This window comes from Dermacentor albipictus, chromosome 1 (assembly GCF_038994185.2).
Source record: "Dermacentor albipictus isolate Rhodes 1998 colony chromosome 1, USDA_Dalb.pri_finalv2, whole genome shotgun sequence".
Lineage (NCBI taxonomy): Eukaryota > Metazoa > Arthropoda > Arachnida > Ixodida > Ixodidae > Dermacentor > Dermacentor albipictus.
The window spans coordinates 221987758-222010123 of NC_091821.1; the positions used below are offsets into that span (position 1 = coordinate 221987758).

General features: G+C 41.2%; 1 protein-coding gene and 1 pseudogene across 1 annotated transcript in view; one reads left to right on the top strand and one right to left on the bottom strand.

Annotated features, from left to right (window-relative positions):
* Positions 1-3530: 3530 nt before the first annotated feature.
* LOC135919882 (cleavage and polyadenylation specificity factor subunit 4 pseudogene) lies at positions 3531-8207 on the bottom strand (annotated as a pseudogene).
* A 1249-nt stretch (positions 8208-9456) lies between these two features.
* LOC135919901 (transmembrane protein 208) overlaps positions 9457-22366 on the top strand; it is a 51267-nt gene continuing 38357 nt past the window's right edge. Inside the window, exons 1-4 of the mRNA XM_065453893.1 lie at positions 9457-9679; positions 11046-11144; positions 17538-17597; positions 21467-21606. Of these exons, the coding sequence (XP_065309965.1) occupies positions 9674-9679; positions 11046-11144; positions 17538-17597; positions 21467-21606 (305 nt within the window). The 5' untranslated portion in view covers positions 9457-9673. The remainder of the gene's footprint in view (positions 9680-11045; positions 11145-17537; positions 17598-21466; positions 21607-22366) is intronic.

Below are 22366 nucleotides of genomic sequence, written 5' to 3' on the forward strand. Positions count from 1 at the left end.
AGTCCTCAAATTTCCATGTCCCCCTCCCTTACCTCTATACCTTTGCACTACTCTCACCCTCGACAAATATTCCAGGCCTCTCCTCTCTCACTTCCCATTTAGAGGGTGTGGGTGGATGAGGCTAACTCTCATGAGGTTGCCTATGTCTGGTAAGGAGTGCTGATCTGCCATGTAGCAAAAAATGAATAAATAAATAAATTAAAAAAAAGACAGTTACAATTCATCAAGTAGGGCTTCCATGTGCTTTTGCATCCTCAACAAAGCTGTTGAGGCTAGGTGTGCATGGGTGAGGGGGTAAGCCAAGACTGCATGCAAGAACACAGGATAAAATTTTTGACGTGTGAAGCATCTGTATACATGCTTGGAGGTTGATTGACTGCACACAATGCAAGCCTCTTAGGTCTTTTTGCGTTATGGAATATACTAAAATTACAGATAAAAAGCTTCGCATTGGTAGCAGTAATGCTCACATGTTTAGATGCGTTTGCTGCACCACTCTGAAATTCGGGGGGGGGGGGTTGTTGTTACAAGGAATAGACATGCACGCAGTGCAATGAGTACCTATGTATCCCCCCCTCCAAATTTCACTGAGCCATCTGGTGACCTGTTAAGCACAACATTTCACATCTTGTGGAAGCTTCTAAAACAGTTTTGTATTGGAGAGAAACAGAGATGAACTTTATAGTATAAATGACCGACTGCCTGAGCCATCGTCGCTTCTAACACATCATGCATTGCTTTTAGGTTGGGCCCACCTCTCCAATATGATGGCACATTCAGGGAATTTGTATGGGTTAGGTGGAGCTTAGGTGTGTTCAGATAAGAATTAACTGGGTGGTCTGATGACAATTTTTTGTTTTCAAGGAAACTTTGAGAGATAGGAAAATGCATTTCATGAAAGGAATTCACCTTGGTTTAGTGAAATACTACAGTCTTTCTCCAAAAAAATGGTATGTCACTGAAAGTAAAAAGTTGTTTCATTCAGATTAGCAAACAAACTTAGCAAAAATTGTAAAATAGTGGTCCCTATTAAGCCACTCAACATTGCCCAATAGAACCAAGCTGCTTACCGGAGTGAACTTTGCCATTGTTTTAATTCTATTTTGTATCGGGAAAAGCTGAGCTTTCACATGCATTTAGGGAAGAAATTTTTAATTAGTGCAATAAATCTTACTAGGTACAATGTCTAAGTAGTGATTTCTTGATATAAGCCTTCAAATTTGCAACATCTGCTAATCTTAAAAAAGCAACAGTTCACTTTCGGTGATGTACGATTTTTTAGAGAAAACTACATGGTATTTTAGAAAACGAAGGTGGATTATTTCCATCAGACACATTTTCTTATCTCATATACAAATCTCGTTCAAAATAAAAAATAATCACTGGACCACACACTTAATTCTTACCTGAACACTCCTTTTTTAGGCCACTATTACTGCATTGTGTATTTTTAACAATACTAATCTGCAAACACATTTTGCTTAAAGGGGCCCTAAAACACTTCTTGAACATATTAAAAGACATTAATCTGTTAACGTGGCTCCTGTGACAACACGAGACAAATATTGTTTCACTGCATGCAGCAGGAAATTTACAATCTCATGTCAAAAGCAATGAACAGTCGCTTGCTCTTGCATCCACAATGTCGTCATCGAAAGTAGCTGGCCCACCAATGCTATTGGCTCATTTCGTGATAGCGAGAACATTCTCAGCAATACAATGTTGCTAAATTTGAGTTGAATAAATGAAAACTATACGTATACGTCTGGGATCTCAAAAAAGACAAAACTCATTTCATCTTTGCACTGCACTTAGCTGAGTCTGATACTCATAGCCTCTGCGTAGCCTCTAGTGGCGTGCTGCATAGCATAGTCTACCGTGGCTGCCACAAAGCGTCACGACGAGCCCTTTCACTTCTGAGGCATTAAACTTTTGGCCAGGGCTTTGCCCTCTTGGCTTTTCCGCTGTGTAGCTTCCAGTGCACCAGCGGAGAAGGAAAAAAGGGAGAAAATGTGGTATTGGTGTGGTAACTCCACTTATAGTTGAAGGATTCGAACAATTTTTCGCAGCACGAGATTTGTGGGACGACATACTGTAATAGCAAGGCCATTCTAAGATTAGTTTGAAAAGTGTATTATGGTTCCTTTAAAGCTTTTACATGTAGAAAATATTTGAGAAAGTCAGAAATGTACATTTTTAGAAAAACATTAAACTCAGGCATCTTTTTGTTAATGTTGGCAAGCAAGGACTGTGGTACTAAACAACCCTGAAACACTTTGCCCTTGTTTATTCTCAAAGCCAGACAATTAAAGGTGGTTTTAAAAGTACACAACTTACTGCACTCGACCAAGTCGTTGTTTCTGTAACTCTGCACTTCTTGATTAGTTCTTCCTTCCTTCCTTTGCAGTTTCTACCGGGTACAATCTATTTCATATTTTTATACAGCATTGCACCAACCAGTGGCACAAAGCACAGCCATAATTTGGCACAGTAGCATAAACCTTGTTAAAAAAAGGACTTCTGGGGTTTGATGTACCACAGCAACACACAGTATGCAAGATTTGCTGTAGTGGGTCCATGTTACTGTCCAATTGTTAAAATAGATGTCATGAAGTGGTCAAAAGCATGACTGCAGTTACCTGTGCCACTAAGCTAGATAATGAGCAAATTGAGAACAAGGTAAAAGCGGGAGCCAATGTTTCGACAAGTGCACTCGTCTTTTTTCCACTTGTCACAACGTTGGCTCCTGCTTTTACCTTGTTCCCATTTTGCTCATCGTCTTGAATTTCCATCTCTTATCTTCCCCACGTTTTTCCTAAGCTAGATAATGACGAAACTTCCTGTGACAGTTATAACAGCACATGGTGATAACTCATGCCAGGCACTATTATAAATAAAATTGTTGTCCAGAGATTTGCAAGCCAGAGAATGTAACTAACACAGCAGCTTTATAAAAGCACCGTGATAACCAATTCCTTTATTGACGTCATTTCCAATTTCCAGCAAAATGTGTCACATCAATTTAACCCTCATTTGCCCACATATTACATAGACTGAGCATCCACCTCATGTTTTTGTGCACTGACCACATGTGCCTAGACATATACTTGGTTGAACAACCTTCCCCCCAAAGTTTAACAAAATAATCTGATGCATTAACATGTACAATCAACAGCAAATGAAAACCACACAGCACAACTAAAACTGGTATACTGTGCTCGAGGTATGCAACTTAAAGGTGTGGTTGATAAAAAGTGCATCATGAAATATGAAAACCTTTACTAGGAAAAAATGATGGCACCGGTGACATGTGAAAAATTGATTTGTCAAAACACTTCCATTTTTGTTTGAGAATTACATCATTTGCTTCTGATTGTACATAAAAATTTAAGAAAGGAAAGAACATTGGAAAGAGAAAAATTGTATTAATGCACAATCCTTCACTGCTGTCATGTGGTCAATCTTAATGCCCATTGAAGACAACAGTCATTAAATGTCCTATTCATGAATGCCGCTGCCACAAGGTGAACTTCAATGGTCACAGAAACTTGCATTTGTTCTGACCGAACATGCCGAGCACAATGATTATTTGTCATGAAACACATGAAATGAAAGATCAACTGCATGGCACAGGCAATGGTGTTGCCTATGGTGCAGTGAGCGCAATTCTAAGTATGCTTGCTCCAGTTTAGCCCCCATGATGCCTTACTTAGTGGACCACACAGAAGTGCACAAAAACCACAAGCAAGCTATAGCCAAGTGAGAAAAAATTTGGGATACTTAAGCTTCGCCTCTCAGAGTAGAATGCAATAGCATTAAAGGGTCCCCGACTGCTTCTCATGATCGCAACACTTCTGCAAGACATTTTACCAAGTCAGAACAAAATCTGCTTTTCGATCCACCACACATACATACACATTCCATTTGTTTAAGTATAATGAACCACCCCAATACTCGCACTCACTTCAGCCTAATTAGCCCTTTCTTAATTACAATACACATAATTACCGTCCACACAACAGTACATTTTTCTAAGAAACTTTACCGAGTCAAAGACCACAAAGCATTTACTATGACCACCTCTAACACACCTGAACCAATGAGCCTTCGTGGCTGTTTCACATTCCCAAGGTCCTGGGTTCGGTTTCCACCGAAACACAATTTTCTTTTCAGCTCAATTAGTTTCCTTTGGATACAGGAACCTCCCTGAAAAACTTGGCATTAATGCAAACATTCTCTGACCAGTCGAAAAATTTCATTAATTTTTATTTCCACTGGGAGTTTTCACTCATGTCCAAGACACAAACAACGCTGCCACCACTGTATCTTCTGTCTAATTGGGCCCTTAAAAGCTATCGTTTTAAAATAGGAGAGGCCCTTCCTACTACTGCATGCCTCCTTTCCCTCCCTCTGTGCTCTCTGAAAACTAAAGGTGGGAGAATATTTTAAATTTAGAATATGCATCGAATACCATAAACTATTTATGTTAAGAACAGAAACTCTTCGATAATTTCGAATATCGAAACTAACCAAACGTTTCACAGCTGAATGTTAGTTTGGTTACTGTTCTGCATCCGTTAAACAAATCATTATAAGTTAAGACAACCACAAATGGCTTCGCGGCAGAAGCGTACACAACCTGTGACTGTTTCTTGTAGTCTGTCATTAGTGTTTTCCAGTTTAGGCATGTAGCACTTTTATCTGTTAGGCTACAACCTCCATTGTTTTCCCTAAAACAGGCCCTATTACATGTATCTACAGCACAGGAGTCCTTCAGCAGTTTTTTTTTTTTCCTTTTCCACCACTTCCAATCTTTATTTCAGTAACCATTTATTTAGCATTTTTGGAAAACTAGTTGTAACAGTAGCCATTTTTTCTCGGAAAGTTTGTTTGCGACCAGGTTTTAAAGTTGTTGGAAGGCTGCTCATGCAGCTTCTTTAATGACCAATTGTGATCTTGTGTTTCAAACTGATTATCTATCCCTGATAATAAGGCTGTTTCTTGGCACTAGTCAGTACAGGTGTGGTGCCTAATTATAGCAAAATAAATATTCCTGCTGTACATATACGAGTCTGCGTTTGTTCAATATTCGATTCAATATTCAACACCTACTAATCGCATTCAATTTGCCTGAATAAGGCAAAGGCACAGGCCATGGACTGCAGGGAGTGAAATGAATGTAAAATCAGATGAGTTGATTTGCTGGTATATGTTAACTTTGAGGGGAATTTACACCACTGCACTCTCAACCTGACGCTGACCACAGGTGCCACCAATGCTATTAAGAATGAAAACACTGCAAAAAACAGAAGAAGAAAGACAGACAGAAACAACGAGACAGCGTCTCTCTTTCTTGTCCTGCTTTTTGCACTGCTTTTCTTTTTAACACCATGTACAAACTAGCCCAACAGCAGAAAACCAGGATGTTCCACCTTGTTGCCAAAAAACCTTTTCTTGCCTCATGGGTCTACAGTGCGAGGCAGAAATCCTCATGTACAACCTGGTGGCAAAGACTTGACAAATGCATTCACAAGGTGAAGGCAACAGGCACGCTTACACATGCATGCCTTAACAGTCTTACAAACAGAGACAAATGACAATGTTGTGTGTGTAATGCATGTGTAATTCTCCACAAACCTATGTGCTAACCTCCAATGTTTATTCTGGGAAGTGTCCAGGCCCGCTTGAACTGGCATCAGCACAAAGTTGCAAAAATGTGCACTCTCAATAAATGGTTGTATACCGTGGAATTGCATACAGCACACTAGCCTGGGCTTGCAGGCCCCTATATGTAACCATTAGCGATACACACTAGTGATGATCAGTTCTACCCCATGTAGGCACTGAACCATCCTGAAAGACCACTCATTTACATTATAGACACACAGTAAAGAAAAAAGGAAAGGTGCAAACACCAATACATGAACAAAAAAGCCATGAAGAAAAGCAAAGTGGAGGTTTTTTTTTATCTGACAGTCTGCACAGCTGTCATTTCATCTAGAGAGCAAGAATTCCGAAAAATTGTGCCATGGTCAATATTTTACTACAAATTCAGTACTGTTTTACATGTAACAGAATTTCAAAATGCTATTTCTTTTGAATGTTTAACATGCAATGCCAAAAGCTGCTCTCAATGATCATTTGTAAGTTTTCAACTTAATGACCAACAACTCTATTATTGTCACTGAGGATTTGCATGTGGTAGTGGTGAATTCCCATAGGCTTCAGTGTTCATTGGCTGGATGATATACAAACTCATGCATGTCTACTGGAATTCAGGTGCTAAACTGCAAAAGCATGATCTTAGCAAGAAAATGTGAATGGAAATAAATGTAAACCAAGTATCTGCAGGAAGCACAAGAACCTTGTGTACTAAACACAGATGGCAACCAGTAAAACTTGGGAAAGCTTTCTGTACAGCTTTCTCCAAGTATCAAGCAAGAAAACAAAAATTATTTGTTGTAAACAAGGTGTAACGACACCCTGGCCTTGTCCGCTTTTGTGTCCAACCCATCTGGCAATACACTTCAAAGTGACACTTCACACCACGGGCATTTCATGCACAGTTCCAGACAATCATGGCAACTTTGCAGTGCCTATAGGTTCAACCATAACATCTCATTCACACAATCAAGCATTTACAACAGTGGTGTGGCACTTAATTCCAGTATGCCTATAAACAAAAAGTAATACTAAAAAAAAATGGTATCAAAGAGGACTGAAAACTGGTGAAGTGCAATGCACTTTGCATCAGTAAAACATCACGCACTCAATTTATACATACAGGAAGCTGTTAACATCTCCACTGCAAAGGACAATCAACCAGCAGAGTTGGCCACGCATACACAACTAGCAGACAAGTTTGTCTGCGTGCCTAACTCCACTGGTATAGAGTTCCTTGGTGCTGTACCACCTTTGCAATAAAGTTTTGACTTCGACCATCACAGGCAAATGTCTAGCAAAATTTGGCAAAGGGCATGTCAAATTTTACGCTTGCATACACGATGACTGACAATATGTTTGTGATGAGAACAGACATACTCTCTCCCTGGTCTTTGTAGTCAAGTGCAATCATTCAAATGTGAGGACTTGATGGAGAGGTTTACAGGAAAAAGGAAACTGAACATCTGATGCAGTGACACATACTGCATCTGATGCAAGCATTTCTGTACTGATGCACACTAACATGCCTACACGTTCGGTGTGTTTTGAAGTGCACTGCTAAGGAAAGCTAAATGTCCCTTCGGGCATTTGTTGGCATAATGTCCTTTCTCCCCACACTTGTAGCAAGTAACTTGATCCAGTGGTCTAAAGCCTCGTTGTCCACCAGCGTTTGCGCCCCCGCCGTCTTCGTGATCACGTCGGTGCATTCCACCATAGTGATTGTGGAACTGCATACGAGTGTGCTGCTGCTCTTCCCGCAGTTCAGCCGGCATTTTGTGGCAGGATATTGCTTTATGTCCTGCCTCACCGCAATAATGGCATACAATGTTGGCCTTCTTCGCTTGCTGTGCTGGATCCTGAATGGGTAAGTCAAACTTCGGATGCATAAATTTGCACTCAGGTCCATCGGGACAAAATCCGCAAAGGTAGTTAATGCACATGACGCGTCGTGTGTGTCGATGGCGACAGTTCGGGCCGTGCCGACAAAAGCCTCGGTCATACCAAGGACAATCTTTGATTTTCGCTTCGGGATCTATGTGCAGAAATGGACACTCTTTGTTACTACACGCGTTGAAACGAGAATAGAAGTAGCACTCTGGCATTTTCGTCATGTCGAACTCGTGGAGAAACTCGCATTGATCTCCTTTCTTGCAAAGACCTCGCAACCAGTGCTTACAGACCACTGTTCGGTCCCCTTTAACATGCCTAAAAGGGCATGCAGATGCTTTGCTACAGTTTCCCTGCACGTAAAAGCAGCACACGGCTGCTCCGGACTTGTCCATACCAGGGAACGGTAGCGGCAGCGCGCCGAGTTGTTGCTCCAGGGCCATCTCCAGCTCGAAGACAACATTTCCTACTTTGCCCACTATTTCCTCCATCGTGGGGGTATTGAGCGCCGGCAAGCTCACAATCACATACAAGTTACCACCTTAGATTTAAGGTGAAAGAGTGACCCTTGCATACGAGAACAAAGGCGTGTACAGACGACGAAGACATCAAACCAGAAAACATCCCGCCATTGTCCGGAAACGGAAATGGGTAGTGTTGGCTGAGACAGTTGCTGGCCACCACCATCATCATCATCATCATCTACCTTTTTTATGTTACTGCAGAACGAATGCCTCTCCCTGCGATCTCCAATTACCCCTGTCCTGCGCCAAGCGATTCCAACTAGCGCCCGTGAATTAAATTCATCGATCCACCTAGTCTTCTGCCGTCCTCGACTGCGTTTCCCTTCTCTTGGTACCCACCATACGCTGGCTGAGGCAATGACTGATAGCAGTGGCCAAACCTAATCAAAGACCAAACTACATCAACTGCTGTGCACCATAGGTACCTAATATTAATTACACATTTGTGTATCAAAGTTACATATACCAAACTACATCAACCGTTGTGTATCCAGATTCACTCAATGCGAGCGATACCACGCGATACCTTGCAGCCTTGCAGTAGATTAAAGCATTGCCTTTGAGATCCGCTACTATTACTTTGAGGATGCTGTCGTTAGAAGCTGTAATTTGGATACAAGCACTTTATCACAAAATTAGTGGATCAAAGTAATATAAAATTGCAACACCTTGAGAACAATATTTAGGAATTGAAATATTGGTGGTGTCCATCACTGAGAGAGAGAGAGATAAAACATCTTTATTGAAAAGTCCCGGCTGGGTCTGAAAGGGGAACGGAAGGCTGCCTCCCCTTTCCGTTAGACGCAGGTCAGGCCTTGAACCGTAGCGGAGTATGGCGGAGTCCTCCGCTACAGTTCAAGGCCTGACCTGCGTCTAACGCCCGGACAGCTCTGGCCCGGACAGCTCTGGGCATCAGCGGTTCTCACATAACGCAAAAGGAGGAAATATTCAAACAATAAAAGGACGAACGAGGCTCCGCGTTGCGCTCGCGGTGGTAAGAAATGTTCAGAACAGATATGCAAGCTTCATTATTTTATTTAGTGCTGTCCAGACTGATAACTCTCCAAATGTGTCTTCCTTTTGTGAGTGTTCAATTGCGGCAGAAAATGTCTTTTATGAGGTGAAACATATGTAAAACGGTGCCTTAGGATCTCGGAGGTAATTTTTTTGGCGTCTACTCGTTAGACAAGCAAAACGAACTTCCATTGAGCTTACGATTCTTCGTATGCCAAAGTGGCTGTAAATAAAATAAATTTAATGGTATAACCTTATTTCAACTTGTCTTTGGCGAAACGTTTAGAGATTTATAACGTTGTCTAAATTATTTGTTGGCTTAGACAAGAACAAAATTCTGGCGTGCAACCATGAGAAGTCGAAAACCATGTCGTCTTGTCTATGAATTCGTGACAAGCACGCTCAGCACGCTGCGCGATCAGCGCTGCATCTGTTGAATCTAATTGTGCCCTAAATTTTCCAATGCCTACTTAAACTATACAAAACATTTTTCTGATATAGTGTTGTGAGTTGTAGTCTGCCTCACGTGGCTCTTTTATTCCGTGAAGTCGTTATTTGACAATTCAAAATTCCAGAAGACGGCAATGGCGGTATGTTGACGCTTGCCAGTTTCCTAGGCGAAGCGCTTGAATATTTACTTATCCGCTTCTTAGTGTTGTTGTCCAGCAGTTTAATATGAATTCGCGTTAAGCATTGACATGCAAGCTGATACTATTTGTTGAAGCGTCAGTAATAACTCGGGCTCAGAATTGCAGAACCGGTTATGCCATATGCGAACTTCACGTTCTTTTTTTGCGAAACATTTACGTTCCTTGCTTTTTTCTTTGACCAAGACGCTAGTAATTCGTAGCGGAAGCACGTTTTTCGTGACAGAATAGTATGTCTACCTTCCACTGATGTATTTTCGTATGAACTTTTATGTTTAAGGGCAGATGTAATACGGGTGTCACACGGCGCACTTTCGATCGAGATCAAGCCCGATATGGATCAAATTTCTTGGTCGTGATTAACTCCTTTGCGCAAAATTCGCGAGGGAGCCAACCGCAGTCGAGAATTTCGACCCTATCGCGATCAAAAGTGTACGTGTGACACCGGTATCCTCCTAGGACACGAAACGCTGTCAGCTGCATTTGGGATGCTTGCGTCCGCAGTTTACTTTTCACATGCCTAGTAGCTGACAGGAGCAAACAGGCAAGAGTGAATTTATCCTTGCTCGGCGTTTTCCATCACCGAAACGTTCGTTCGAAGGTGTTATGCCAACTAGACTTTTCATGGTTAGGGCGTGTAAATTGTGGAAAAGAAACATTTGTGAGAACTAGGCAGTAACCAAACAACTACGTAAGTTGTGGATTCGCATCTTCAAAATGCGTTACATCTTAGTTTGATCATAAAGGACGCCAGGCAGGGTTAGTATTATCAAATAAAAATACGTAAATTTAAGTGCAAGGGTAGCTCTTTTTGGTTGTGTCTCATTTAGTATTAGTAGGCACATATTTTCGTTTATACCTAAGGAAAAAAAGGCGAAACAGCAATGCGTTTGTATGGAGGGTAGGAGCCAGGGCGCCAAGAAGGTCTTTTGGCGTTGCGATTGTCAAAATTGAGTGGTAATTTTTACCATTGAGACAGTGACCATGCTTTTTTTTATTTGCCTTTAATGCAGAGATAGCCAAGCACACTACCTATAAATGGCATTGGAGATTTCTGTGAAGGTGTTGAACATTCAAGGTTTCTTGCTCCCATAACTAAAGAATGCTGTATGTAGAAAGAAAAAAAAAAGAGGGACACTATAATTTTATTAATTCAAACTGACGTATAGGGTTGTTGAACCTCTGATGTGGATGTGAATGTAATGACTACCAGAAACAGAGTTCAAAATAAAGTCCTGTGCACTTGTACCTCACGTAGTGCTCAAGGTTTGAATTGATACTTTGCCTAACTTGATATTATCACTTGCAGCCACAAAAAGGAAAACAAGGAACCAAGGGACAAAAGCAGATAGTAGAAGAGAATAAACAAACCATCAAGTTCTACAGCATTATGGCAGTTGCAGCACTAGTAAGTATTTCTTGCTTGCCTTTCCAACTTCCATACCACAATAGCCTCTACTCAAGGACCCAAGAAATACCCAAGAGAGTGATGGGGGAAACGGCGCCGCAGTAGCTAAAGTGGTAGAGCATTGCTTGCGAAATGCGAAGGTTGTGGGATCGTTCCCCACCTGTGGGAAGTTGTTTTTGCATCCACTTTCATTTCCATGAATTTATCGTTTCTTTACTTCATTTATTGCACACAAGTAATTTCCCATATTTTGTCCTTGGTGTCAGTGTTTGTTGGCTTCTTATGATATGACTAATAAAAATCGGGCCCCTTGGTTAGTCCCCTTTCTTCTCGTTTATAGCCTCTACTGCCTCACCATGGTGGTGCAGTGGCTTTGGTGTTGCAGTGCTAAGCCCAAGTGCGCGGTATCAAATCCTGGCCGCTCAGGCCTCATTTCAATGGGGGCGAAATGTAAGAAAGCCTGTGTATCGAGCATTGGGTTCACGTTAAAGAACTCCAGGTGGTCAAAATCAATCTGGAGGCCCTCCCACTATCGTGCGCCTTAGAATTATGTCCTAATTTTGGTGCATAAAACCCCAGAATTTAATTTTAATAGCCTCTACTGAGTTCTCGAAGCCAATGGAATTATTTTTTTTCAGTAGTGCAATTTTTCGCTTAGACTGGGATGTAAATTCTTTAGATAATGACATAGCGCGTTGATGCAGACAGATTTTATAGTTTATCTTATACGTACTTAGTGTTCTTGTGTGTACATTCTAAAGAATATGTGCTCTTGCTTAGTGAACAAAAAAAGACTGTAGTGTTCAAGAAGAGGGTAATTTTAATATGCGTCAGGTTGACATGAGCCAACAAGGCTCGGAGAGAGATGGCTAGTGGTGCTTTTTTATGCAAACTTTCACATGATTGAAGCTCACACCACCTATTTTCTTTACTGTTTTTCAATATTGTTTGGAGTAGATGGTGCATTTCTGCCTCTTTGTGAGTTACCGTAGAGGTGGACATTATTTGCACAACATATAGCAATTGCTGGTTGGTCAATCAGCACAATTCCACTTATTACCTTTCAAATTATTCACTTTAAGGCACAGATTACAACTTCAGAATTGAAGCAGGGCACTTCTGAAGTCTTATCCATAGTTACCAGAAATATCAGGACTAGCACTGCTTTCAAGATATTGACCCCAAGGTGTGCTCAAGAAGCACGTTGGAATTTCAGTTAGCACCGCTCCAAAAAGTACAGTAGAATCTCGATAAACGGAAATCGGTTAAACGGAATCAACGCTTAAACGGAACAAACGCGACGCAGTTGGTTGGTTTTGTATTAAGGCAGTGTAAAAAAAAATCCCGTTATTCGGAACTCGAATTTTCAGACCACCGTATAAACGGAACCGAAAATAGACTCGAAACCGCAACTTGACGTTCATGCACAGCCCCATCGCGGTACGCATCACTGTCTCCCCCTTCTTTCTCGCACACTGTAACCGCATCGCTTGCTTTCTGTCACGGCGCGCTTGCTGTTGTTAGGCTTAAGCCTTACATCCGCTGTTTAGCGTCGTCTGCGACATTTCGTCGTGAAGTCAGCACCTGATGGCAGCGCAGAAGCGACCTCACAATGCCCTTACGTTGGAAAGGAAGATGGAGATAATCAACGACTTCGAGAGTGGTCGCTTCACAATAACAGCGCTTGCGACGAAGCACGCCGTCTGCACGCCGACGAAGCTCGCCGTTTTGAGCAGCCTGTCTGGTATGAGTGGTGCCATTCAAAGAAAACGGTTGCGAGAGCTCAAACAAGCAAACATACAGTCCTTTTTCACAAGCCAATAAATCGCAGTTCCCACTGATTTCCGCGGAATAAGTGGACTATTGAGATTTCTTTTTTTTAAATTTTAGTTGTGCTCTGAAAAAAAGTTCATTGCTTACCGCTTTTGCGCAATAAAGTTTGTGCCCATAGCGTACCGTCCTCTTTAATACCTAGATTTTGCATCTGAGATCCGCTTCAGCGGAGACTGCCAATTGCGCGCACGCCTGCCTCGTCGGGACCAAGCAGTCTGGAACGGATTGCGAAATCCTGAACTTTCTCTCTATAAACGAAACTCCTGATAAACGGAACATATTTTCCCGGTCCCTTGAGGTTCCGATTAACGAGAGGCCACTGTATTCCTTGTGCACTATAGGGCAAAGCAAAATTGCGTGAGCAATGTCATTTGGCATCTGCGGTGTGCCCACACCATGTCTTAAGATCTGTTGCTGAAGATAGGCTGAAGTCAAATAAGAAAGCTGGTAGCGCTGGTGCAGTTTTCTGTTGTTCGACATAAAATCAAGAGACAAGAGTTGTTCCATACTTCCATCAGATTATCCACAACATAAAGCACATTGGCAAACAAGTTGGTGTTAAAGTCATATTTTTGGCACCTGATAAACTCTAAAAAAAAAAAAAAAATTTTGCCATCAGGTCAATGTTACCTCTGATCCTAGACAAAGGTGCACCACTAAGCATTAAGACAACTTCTTGCCCTGTGGCAAAAGCATTGTTTATTGCTTATTGTATTCTGTTATTTTGCAGTAGTGAGTATGTATTTCCATTTTCATTAAACATTACATTTACATTTTCATTAAAATACTTCTTCTTGCAGTAGTGAGTATGTAGGTCAAACTGGGCAGTGCCTAAACGAATGTCTTCAAAAACGTCGGTATAATGCAGAAAGGTTGTCAGTGGACATCTTAGGTTGGGGCATGATCACATGTGGAATAAATTTTGAAATTGGGTAACATGTGCATCGGTGTGGCTTTGCTTTCCCTGTCAGGGAAGGAATGCATTTTCCTATCACGAAATAAGTGACACATGTGGTGGATTGTCTTCTGCAGATTGCATTTCTTTCGCCTCACTTGTGTTGTTTCATGTTTTCCTGGTTCAAAGTGCATTTATAACGGCGCTCAAGAAAATAAACTTCATTTGTAAGTTCCGCATGGGGTGTGTCTTTTTCTGTCATCCTTGTCTAATGGACTGGGAAAAACATTATGTAAAACCTACTAGCCCATCGCTCAACCTCGGAAAAACTGAGTGTCTGTTCATCATGAAACACTCTAAGGACGTGGTTCTCGACCTCCGTAATTTTGTGGACCCCTTGAAGTCCTTGCAGGGCATTCAAAAGCTGCACTGGCTGTATTGTTATATTTGTGAAGTATGCGCAGAAGACCACAGCCAAGCTGGGGGTGCGACAACAACTGAATTGTTTTAAATTTGCAGCTGCCAGAAAGCTTTCCTGCGCTTTATTTATCAGTTGGATTTTGCTGTTGATGATTTGATGAGAAACGTGCTGTTTCATAGATGAAGATGCCGTCAACAGCTTAAAGGACAGTACAGAATGCAAATCTTGTTGCACAGCAACACTACTTCATGTTTTCGATCATATCTGAGTCTATTCAGAAAAAGCAACAGTTATTACAGTTATTATGGCTGTAGAATGGATCAAACAAACCAAACATGCCTAAACACTCAAGTACTCCTTGGGGTCTACAGACCATTGCTTGAGAGACACTGGTCTAAAGTGCAGTTATGGCCAAATTTCTTTAAATTTTCAAATAAAAATTTTTCTTAAGGAAACACCACCAATTATGGCTTTTATAAGGCGTTGAGACCACTGTGAAGCTGCCAAATGAGCAGCTTTCTTCTTCACCCCAGAGCACAAATTATGACTTTTCCTCTTTTCTGCACAATTTAAAACAGAGTGAAACTTTGCACAGAGCCTTATAAAATGTATCGCTTTAAATTGCATTTAAATTGAATGCATGTCTAAACAGTTACTTGAAATGCTCTCTTGTATAGAAATGCCAATGTAAACTTTTAACAACATGGCTCTGACAACAACTGCATTGTCAATGTTTCAAAGGGCCACTGAAAAGCTATTATGCTAGAGAGCTGTGTTAAAGGCCAGGTAAAAGGATCCGGTTTTGTTCAACATACTTAAGCTCTTAAATGCATTGTGTTTCATAAGCACGCACTAAAGTCAGTCTTAGTTCAGTGCTACGATATCACCGTATGGTTGAATTTTGTGGGATTAGAGCTTTGATTTCAATGTTGTGGTGTGCCTGTAATGCCTGGTGCTTGACTGGGCTGTTTCTCATCTATCTTTGTTTCTAGATTCAAGTCATTGATATCTTATGTGTTGATATCCTGTGTGGTAATTTTTCTTTATCACCAGGAACACACTAGTTAATGCTGTTATCTTTGATAATCTTATTAACAAAATATTAATTTTAACAAAGATGGTCATACATCACATTCTAGCATAATCATTGGTATTTTGAATGGAATTGGAGAAAGTAAGTGCTGAAAAAGTTATTCAGTATATTTATGTGCAACTTCAGAAAAGCACCCCAAGAAGCGTGAACAAAAAGTAATTTTTGGCTTTAGTTTGAAATGCTGAGAGTTAGAAGTGCTGAGACCAAACTAAAATGTCATTGTGAATTTTGCTGAGATTATGCCCATGCTGTGCAGGAAGGTCGTTGCTTTGTTAATGGGAAGAGCTGGTACACGTCAATTGCGCAGGAAATGTTTTGACTCCTTGCAGCAAGTTCCTGGTTACCTTATCGGTGTACTCTTCTAAGCAACGATTGTTTGGGCAGGGATTGTCGTCTACCTTCTATGTACTTGAGTGAATGTGCTCGATCAGCTTTTCTTTGAAAGCAAGCTGACTTAGCTATGCATATTGAACAGGCACTGCAGCCTTCATGTGCTGTGTCCATGTATTCATCACAAAGAAAGGCCATTTGCGCAGGCTGTATTACAGCAGGAAGAGATCGAACTGCTAGCCAAACTTCTGCAGAAAGTCATACTAAAATTGTCTGCACGCTCTTGTTGGAGTGAAAACTACACACGATGGGGGCTCATAATATCTTTTATGTGTGAAGTTGAAAGATCAATACTAGTGACCAACTGTGGAAGTTGCTTTCTATATTACTGGGACATAAAAATCAAAATAGTCCATGCTTCAAAGCATATGCCAAAGCTTGAGGTGCTGTTAAAGCAACATAGCTGTTGCATAAAAAGCTTGTCAGAATTTGCAGAGTTCTCACTGCTGCTGTCACTTAAATATTGTGCAGCTAAGCTGGTGAAGGTGCATATTTTATGTTATTTGATTCAGGGGAAGTGTGACACATGAGAGGCCGAGTATAACATTGTTTAACACAGTTTTATTTTTAAAGATTTTCTGACATGGCCTATTATTGACACATTTGACTATAAAAATGCAGTACTCAGTCCTTGTAATGCATGGCTTTGCTTGTAGAAGAATTCTTTAGCCAGTGTTTGGCAAAGTGTCAAGCAGACACACCGCTGGATACTCTGCCATTGTAGATATCAATTGAGCTGATCAATTTATTGAGGCATGGTAAGAAAAGAGTTAAACATTTGCTATAGGTAATACTCCTGTCACATGGCACATGTAATGTCATTCGCAGCAAATGAGATTATGTCTTAATGCCATTCTTATTGCTTCTACACGAGCATAGTGAATGGTATTCACAGCTTATGGCAATCGCCCATTGAATGAGTTTCCCGAGCTCATGCCAATGCGACTTGTGTAATCTCGACAACAGGGGCTTGGCAAAAAAATTACAAAATCGGTAAGCTAAAGTGAAATGTAATCAGAGTAAAGGTTGTCATAATTGCTGTTATCAACTTTTCAATATTTTTATGACGTGCAGCATGGTAGTTGACGTAGTCTGTGCATCTATATTCTTGTTCCTGGTCTCGACTGGATTCTAGCGCCCCTTGTCAACTATTTTTCCTACTTTTTCTGCATTTTTTCTTTTTTTTCTGCATATTGTTTTCAATGTGGTGCTGTGCTAAAGCCTATCCACCAACCATGGAAGCCAACCCTGCAGCTTCACCAGCGGAGAATGAAGAGTGAAAAGCCCACAGGGCCGACGACGAGACGCACGTGCTGCTAAAAGTGCGAAGACCACCTCGGCGATTTGCTCGGGGCGAAGCGCAGCCTGAACGTATACATGCCGATTGCTGAGTGCCTGCGTACACAAGGTGCCGATAAACATCGCCATCAAGTGTGAATGCCATTTTGTATACCCGCGTACACGGGGAATGCAAGACTGCAATGACATTCGGTATGAGTGTCATTTACTGTGAATGACATTACATGTGCCATGTGACAGAGGTATAACTTGATGATGGTGCTGATGCACATTGTCATTGTAAATAGTTTGATGAACTTACGAAGAGCTTATTTATGGCTAATTACTTGGAGGGAATACTGTGTGAGGGCAATATAGTACATTTAAGCTTATTCCGTTTCTTGTATGTGAAATTGCATTATTGCACATTCTTCCAATGTATAGTATTTTCTGACTGCTTGTTATGTGATAATTCCTAAACAGGCTGTTCACCTCATCGCACACATGGTTCTGTGGAGGGATTCTATTACATTGTCTTACATGGTAAGTATTGCATGTTAAATTATTAACCCTTTACGGACGACTGTTGCCTACAGGCAACATACCAGAAAAAAAAATGTGTTTCTTGCCGAGTTTTGGTATCGAGTATGAAGCCTGTGGCTAAATGTCTTCGGCAAACACTAAATGACAGGCAGCAAGCATCACTTTTCTTTAGTTTAAAGCAGGAACACAGGATGAGAAGGAAGTTTGGCACCCGACTCACTTTCTTTTGAAAGCACGGTTAGAGGAGATGCAAGATCTCCAGCTGCAGTGGCATCACACATGTGGTTTAAACCAAATGGAATGTGCACCAATGGGTTACATATGATGCGAGCTGTCTGCAAATTCCAAATGAAGCCGTAGGGGGCTTGGGGTGAAGCCCACTTCCAGTTTTCTGCCTCTTGTTTCCTCCTCGTTGACGGAAAGGTTTCTGCAAAATATTTTTATCTTTTCATTGATTATGCTTATTCTCTATGTGTTTTGCACATTTAAATAGAAAACAAAAATTTGGGGGGCATACATATATGTCTGTTTCTTAACCCCTTCAGTATTGTTTTTTTTTTCAGAGGTGACGTACCGCCAGCATTTTTTTTATCTTGGATTAAAATGAACACGTTGGTTTATATTTTGTTATGTAGAAGTAAAAAAAGATGACATGGATAATGGCAAATGCAGTTTTAGTACGATCCTCACATTCCCATCTTTGGTTTGTATCTCCTACCTAGTTTTGTTTTGACATGCACATGTCCGCGATAGCGTCACCATGTCAGGGTAAAAAAACAAACAAACAAACGAGCCCTTCTATAGACATGCAACAGATGGCAGTAACACTCAAGAGTGGTGGCCTTGTGCTACAGCACGAATACTTGAATGGAGGGTTGCCACAGTAGCGGTGCACAAACTCCAGGAGCCGCCCCTCCCATCTGCGGATGTGCATTTCGCAGTGCGCTAACAAAAACCTAGACTGAGTGAACCCAGAGAGACGAAGAAATATGCTCCTAGTGATATACAACAGATGTCGGGACTACATTGTGTTAGTGCGCACGTCCAACTGGAGATAATGGAGAATGTACAGATATGTCATTGATATGGCGGGACAACAACATGGGAATGTACCGGTACGTCAACGGCTCTGAAAGGGTTGAAGGGTTAATGAAGAAGAAGTCTATAATTTTTGTGATAATACTAAATGTGCCATGCATAAATGGTGTTTGACTCATGATTTAGATTTCTGTTGCTGTGCAGACAGTGCTTCAGGAGCCAAGCTTCTGCACATTTCAGTGCACCAGGTAACCTGGACCAGTTTGACACTGCCTTTGACTTGAGTGCCTACAGTGCCACTGGGGCTGTAAAGCAAAGCTTTTAGCAAAGTGTTTTGTAATGTTCGGTCCTGCTTCATATTGTAACAAGCAATACTTAGTAGTAAATTTAAAGAAAATGCATTATGTAGTGTATTGTCACCAGGAGAGTGAAGTGTGGCATTGATAACTGCAAATATTCGCATTGAGGGTAGCTCTGCATTTATTGTATAGTGAGGCTTGTACATTCAATAACATAAGTTTGCATGCATTAATTATTGTACAGTAGTTATTTCTGCTCCTTTCTCTTTGACGTGACAGTAAGTCTGAAGTAGTAAGGGTGGCACTAGAAAAGTGTTGCAGTGCTCCTTATAATTTAAGTCTATTGCCGAATGAAAAGCTCTTTAATTTATCTGCACTGACCCCTGTCCTGTGTTAGTGAAGCCCATTCTAGACCTTAGGATTTCCTGATCTCTACAGTCTAGCTAATCTTCTGCTGTCCTCGACTGCATTTCCCTTCCCTTGGGGCCCATTCCTTTACTCTAATGGACCACAAATCATCTGTTTTATGCATTACATGACCTGCGCAACTCCACTTCATTTTTTTATTCTCAATTAGAATGTCAGCTCTCAGTTTGGCTTTCTAATACATTCTGCTACATCCATACGTTTTGTTCCATCACTTGTTGTGCATTCCTTAACTTTCAAGTTTTCTTGTTTTCCTCTCAGTTTCAATACTATATTTGTACTACTAGGCTTAGGAGCATGTGTCATGCAGCTGACTTGGTTGTAGAGTTGAGACAAAAGTGATAACTTGTTTGGATTACTCATGCTGCGATATCGCACACAGTGTACAGTGAGAGTGAATTCCTGAAGTGATGATGGACTTGGTCACATTGCTTTATTGAATTCGTTTTAGGGTGCACATGCGATTTTTCAACTTGTTGGTTCAGGTTAGATTCAAATGCAAAGATTAGTGCAATACTTTTGCATAAATGCAGGAATAATAAAGATAATGTAATTTTATATTTATTATATTTTTGACATGAGATTATAAGTTCCCTGCTGCATGCAGTGCAGTAATATTAGGCCCACATGTTCACAGCAGCCGCTATGACAGATTGGCAGCATTTTCTTACTATGTTCAAAAAGATGAAATTTCAAGGCCTCTTTAAAGGCAGCTGTCCATTCAAATTGCATGGTTTGTTTTTGCTTAGAAGTTTGTGTACTGAAATCCTTATTTTTGATTGTTTTAGCTTGCTTACATGATTCCACAATTCTGATTAACCAATAAATTAATCAATTATATATACTTGGTCAACATTTTTATCAATGCCCAGCCCTGCATTCAGCACAACAGGGGCACAAATGATGCTTAAATCAGCAAGCAAGGCAAGAACAGGGAGGCTCAGCTTCCTGGTTACGGCTTGAAACATGTCAGGCAAAAGTTTGTACTACTTGCCCAGCTTTGCTGTTGAGCACTGGCTAGCACCGACATAAATTGGAAACTGTAGTGTAGGATCTCTGTTCATGCCAGTGCACTCAGTAGGCCAGCAATGGTGACCTCAGCTTATACGTCTTGGATATGCTTTTCAGTGTACGTTTGTTGGCTCAGCCAAAAGGAGTGTATGTGACAAATGAAATGGCAGATATCCCATCTGCATTATTTTCACATTTCATAGTTCTAGAGTGCATTAGAAGGAGACCCATTGCTCCACTGAAGTGTCATGTTGAACATTATGACAAGGAAGAGTGAAAGTATACCTGAGAGTGATTGGTTAACAATAAGAATGAAGAGGCGCAGTAGCATAAGACACAACCTAACAGCAGAAAGCTCATCTGATATAGCAGCCATGACAACATAAAAGCTATCTCTAGCTACAAAATAATGCCAGCAGATGATACCTTCTAGGTAAACCTGAGTGCTAATTGCATCATCTGGTTGCACCAAGCAATCAATACTCTTCCACTAAATTTTTTTTGTTCCATAGATTCTGGTCTGGTACAAAACATCTGTCATGAATTCTTGTCAGAAAGGTATAAACAATCTTTGTGCTTCTTATTAAACTCAGTTATTGAATTCTGCAGGCAAGGCTGCTTCACTTAACTATCTGCGGCGCCTGCATTTCAACGATGGCTAAATGGAAAAATGCCTCTATACTTAGATTTAGGTGCTCATTAAAGAAACCTGGGTGGTCAAAATTAATGCGGAGTTTTCTGCTATGGCATGCCTCATAATCGAATCATGGTTTTAGCACAAGAAAACCCAGAATTTACTAATTTTAGTTTGAACTATGAAGCAAAGCAAAGTTATGTAGATTTTCTTTTTAAAACGAAGGCTTGAATATTGTTTTCATAGTTACCTGCCCTCTTTGGAATGAGAAACAAGTTGTATGTGCATACACAGCCATGTCAGTAGCACAGAAATAATATGGCTTTCCTGCTGAATTTAAGTTTCTACTTTGTATCAAGAAGTTGGATACTGTGGTAGCAAAATTGAATTATGCTTCTGCAAGAAGCACTGGGCAAGGCGTGTAAAGTAATGAAGCTGAATGACTGGCATACTTTGTGCAGCTGCTGTTCCTGTTCTCATTGCTCGTCTACGGTGGGTGCATCCAAACAATGCGGTACATGGCTCGAGCATCCTATTCAGAAACTGGCCAACTCTTGGATGGTGGCCTGGACCTCAACATGGCACAAGCTGGCATGGGCGAGTAAGCATATATATTGTTTCTTGTCCATTGCAGATTCTTCACAGCTTTTTGTTTGTTTCGGTATCAATGGCATATCTCAAGTTTATATTCAGAGTCAACTGTTGCTTATGGGAGTAGTGTGGCGCTATCAATGTTTTTCTTAGTGTCACGAATTTAGACACTCTAGAAACAGACAGGAGACAACCTGTACATAATAGAAAAACATTTATAACACAAAAATGAGTAAGCCAAGAAAATACAAAGAAATACTACAAGTAACTCTATAATCACCTGTTAAACCCCTATCCTCGCAACTCATGAACAAGCCAACACCCAAGCTATAGTGTTTTAGTTCACAATAGACTAAAGAACCAAAACTGTCTAACTGTCACGACATTGCGGTAGCCAGTCCGATGTATCACAAGACATGGCCGTTGTAACTCTGACGTGACGCAGAAGGCAGCCTCCGTTGCTGTAGCTTGACAGGGCTGGTTTGCACATTGGCAGCAGTGCACCTGGGACTCGCATGGCACATGATGTGGTTGTAGTCGGTAGTGCGCCGGGTTGCTGACATGGCCAGGCGATTGTCTCCAGGGCACTGAACGTTGGCAGGTGATGGGACGGCTTCACGGGGCTGGCCGTGGAGCACTGCCATGGCACTGTAGCCGGGGCTTAGGAGCTGGGCTGTCGCTGATGAACTCTCAGATTCCCCTCTTTGGTCCGGGTCCCCTGTGAGTTCTATCACGTCACCAGAGCACAGCTGGCGATGCGTCTGCACCAG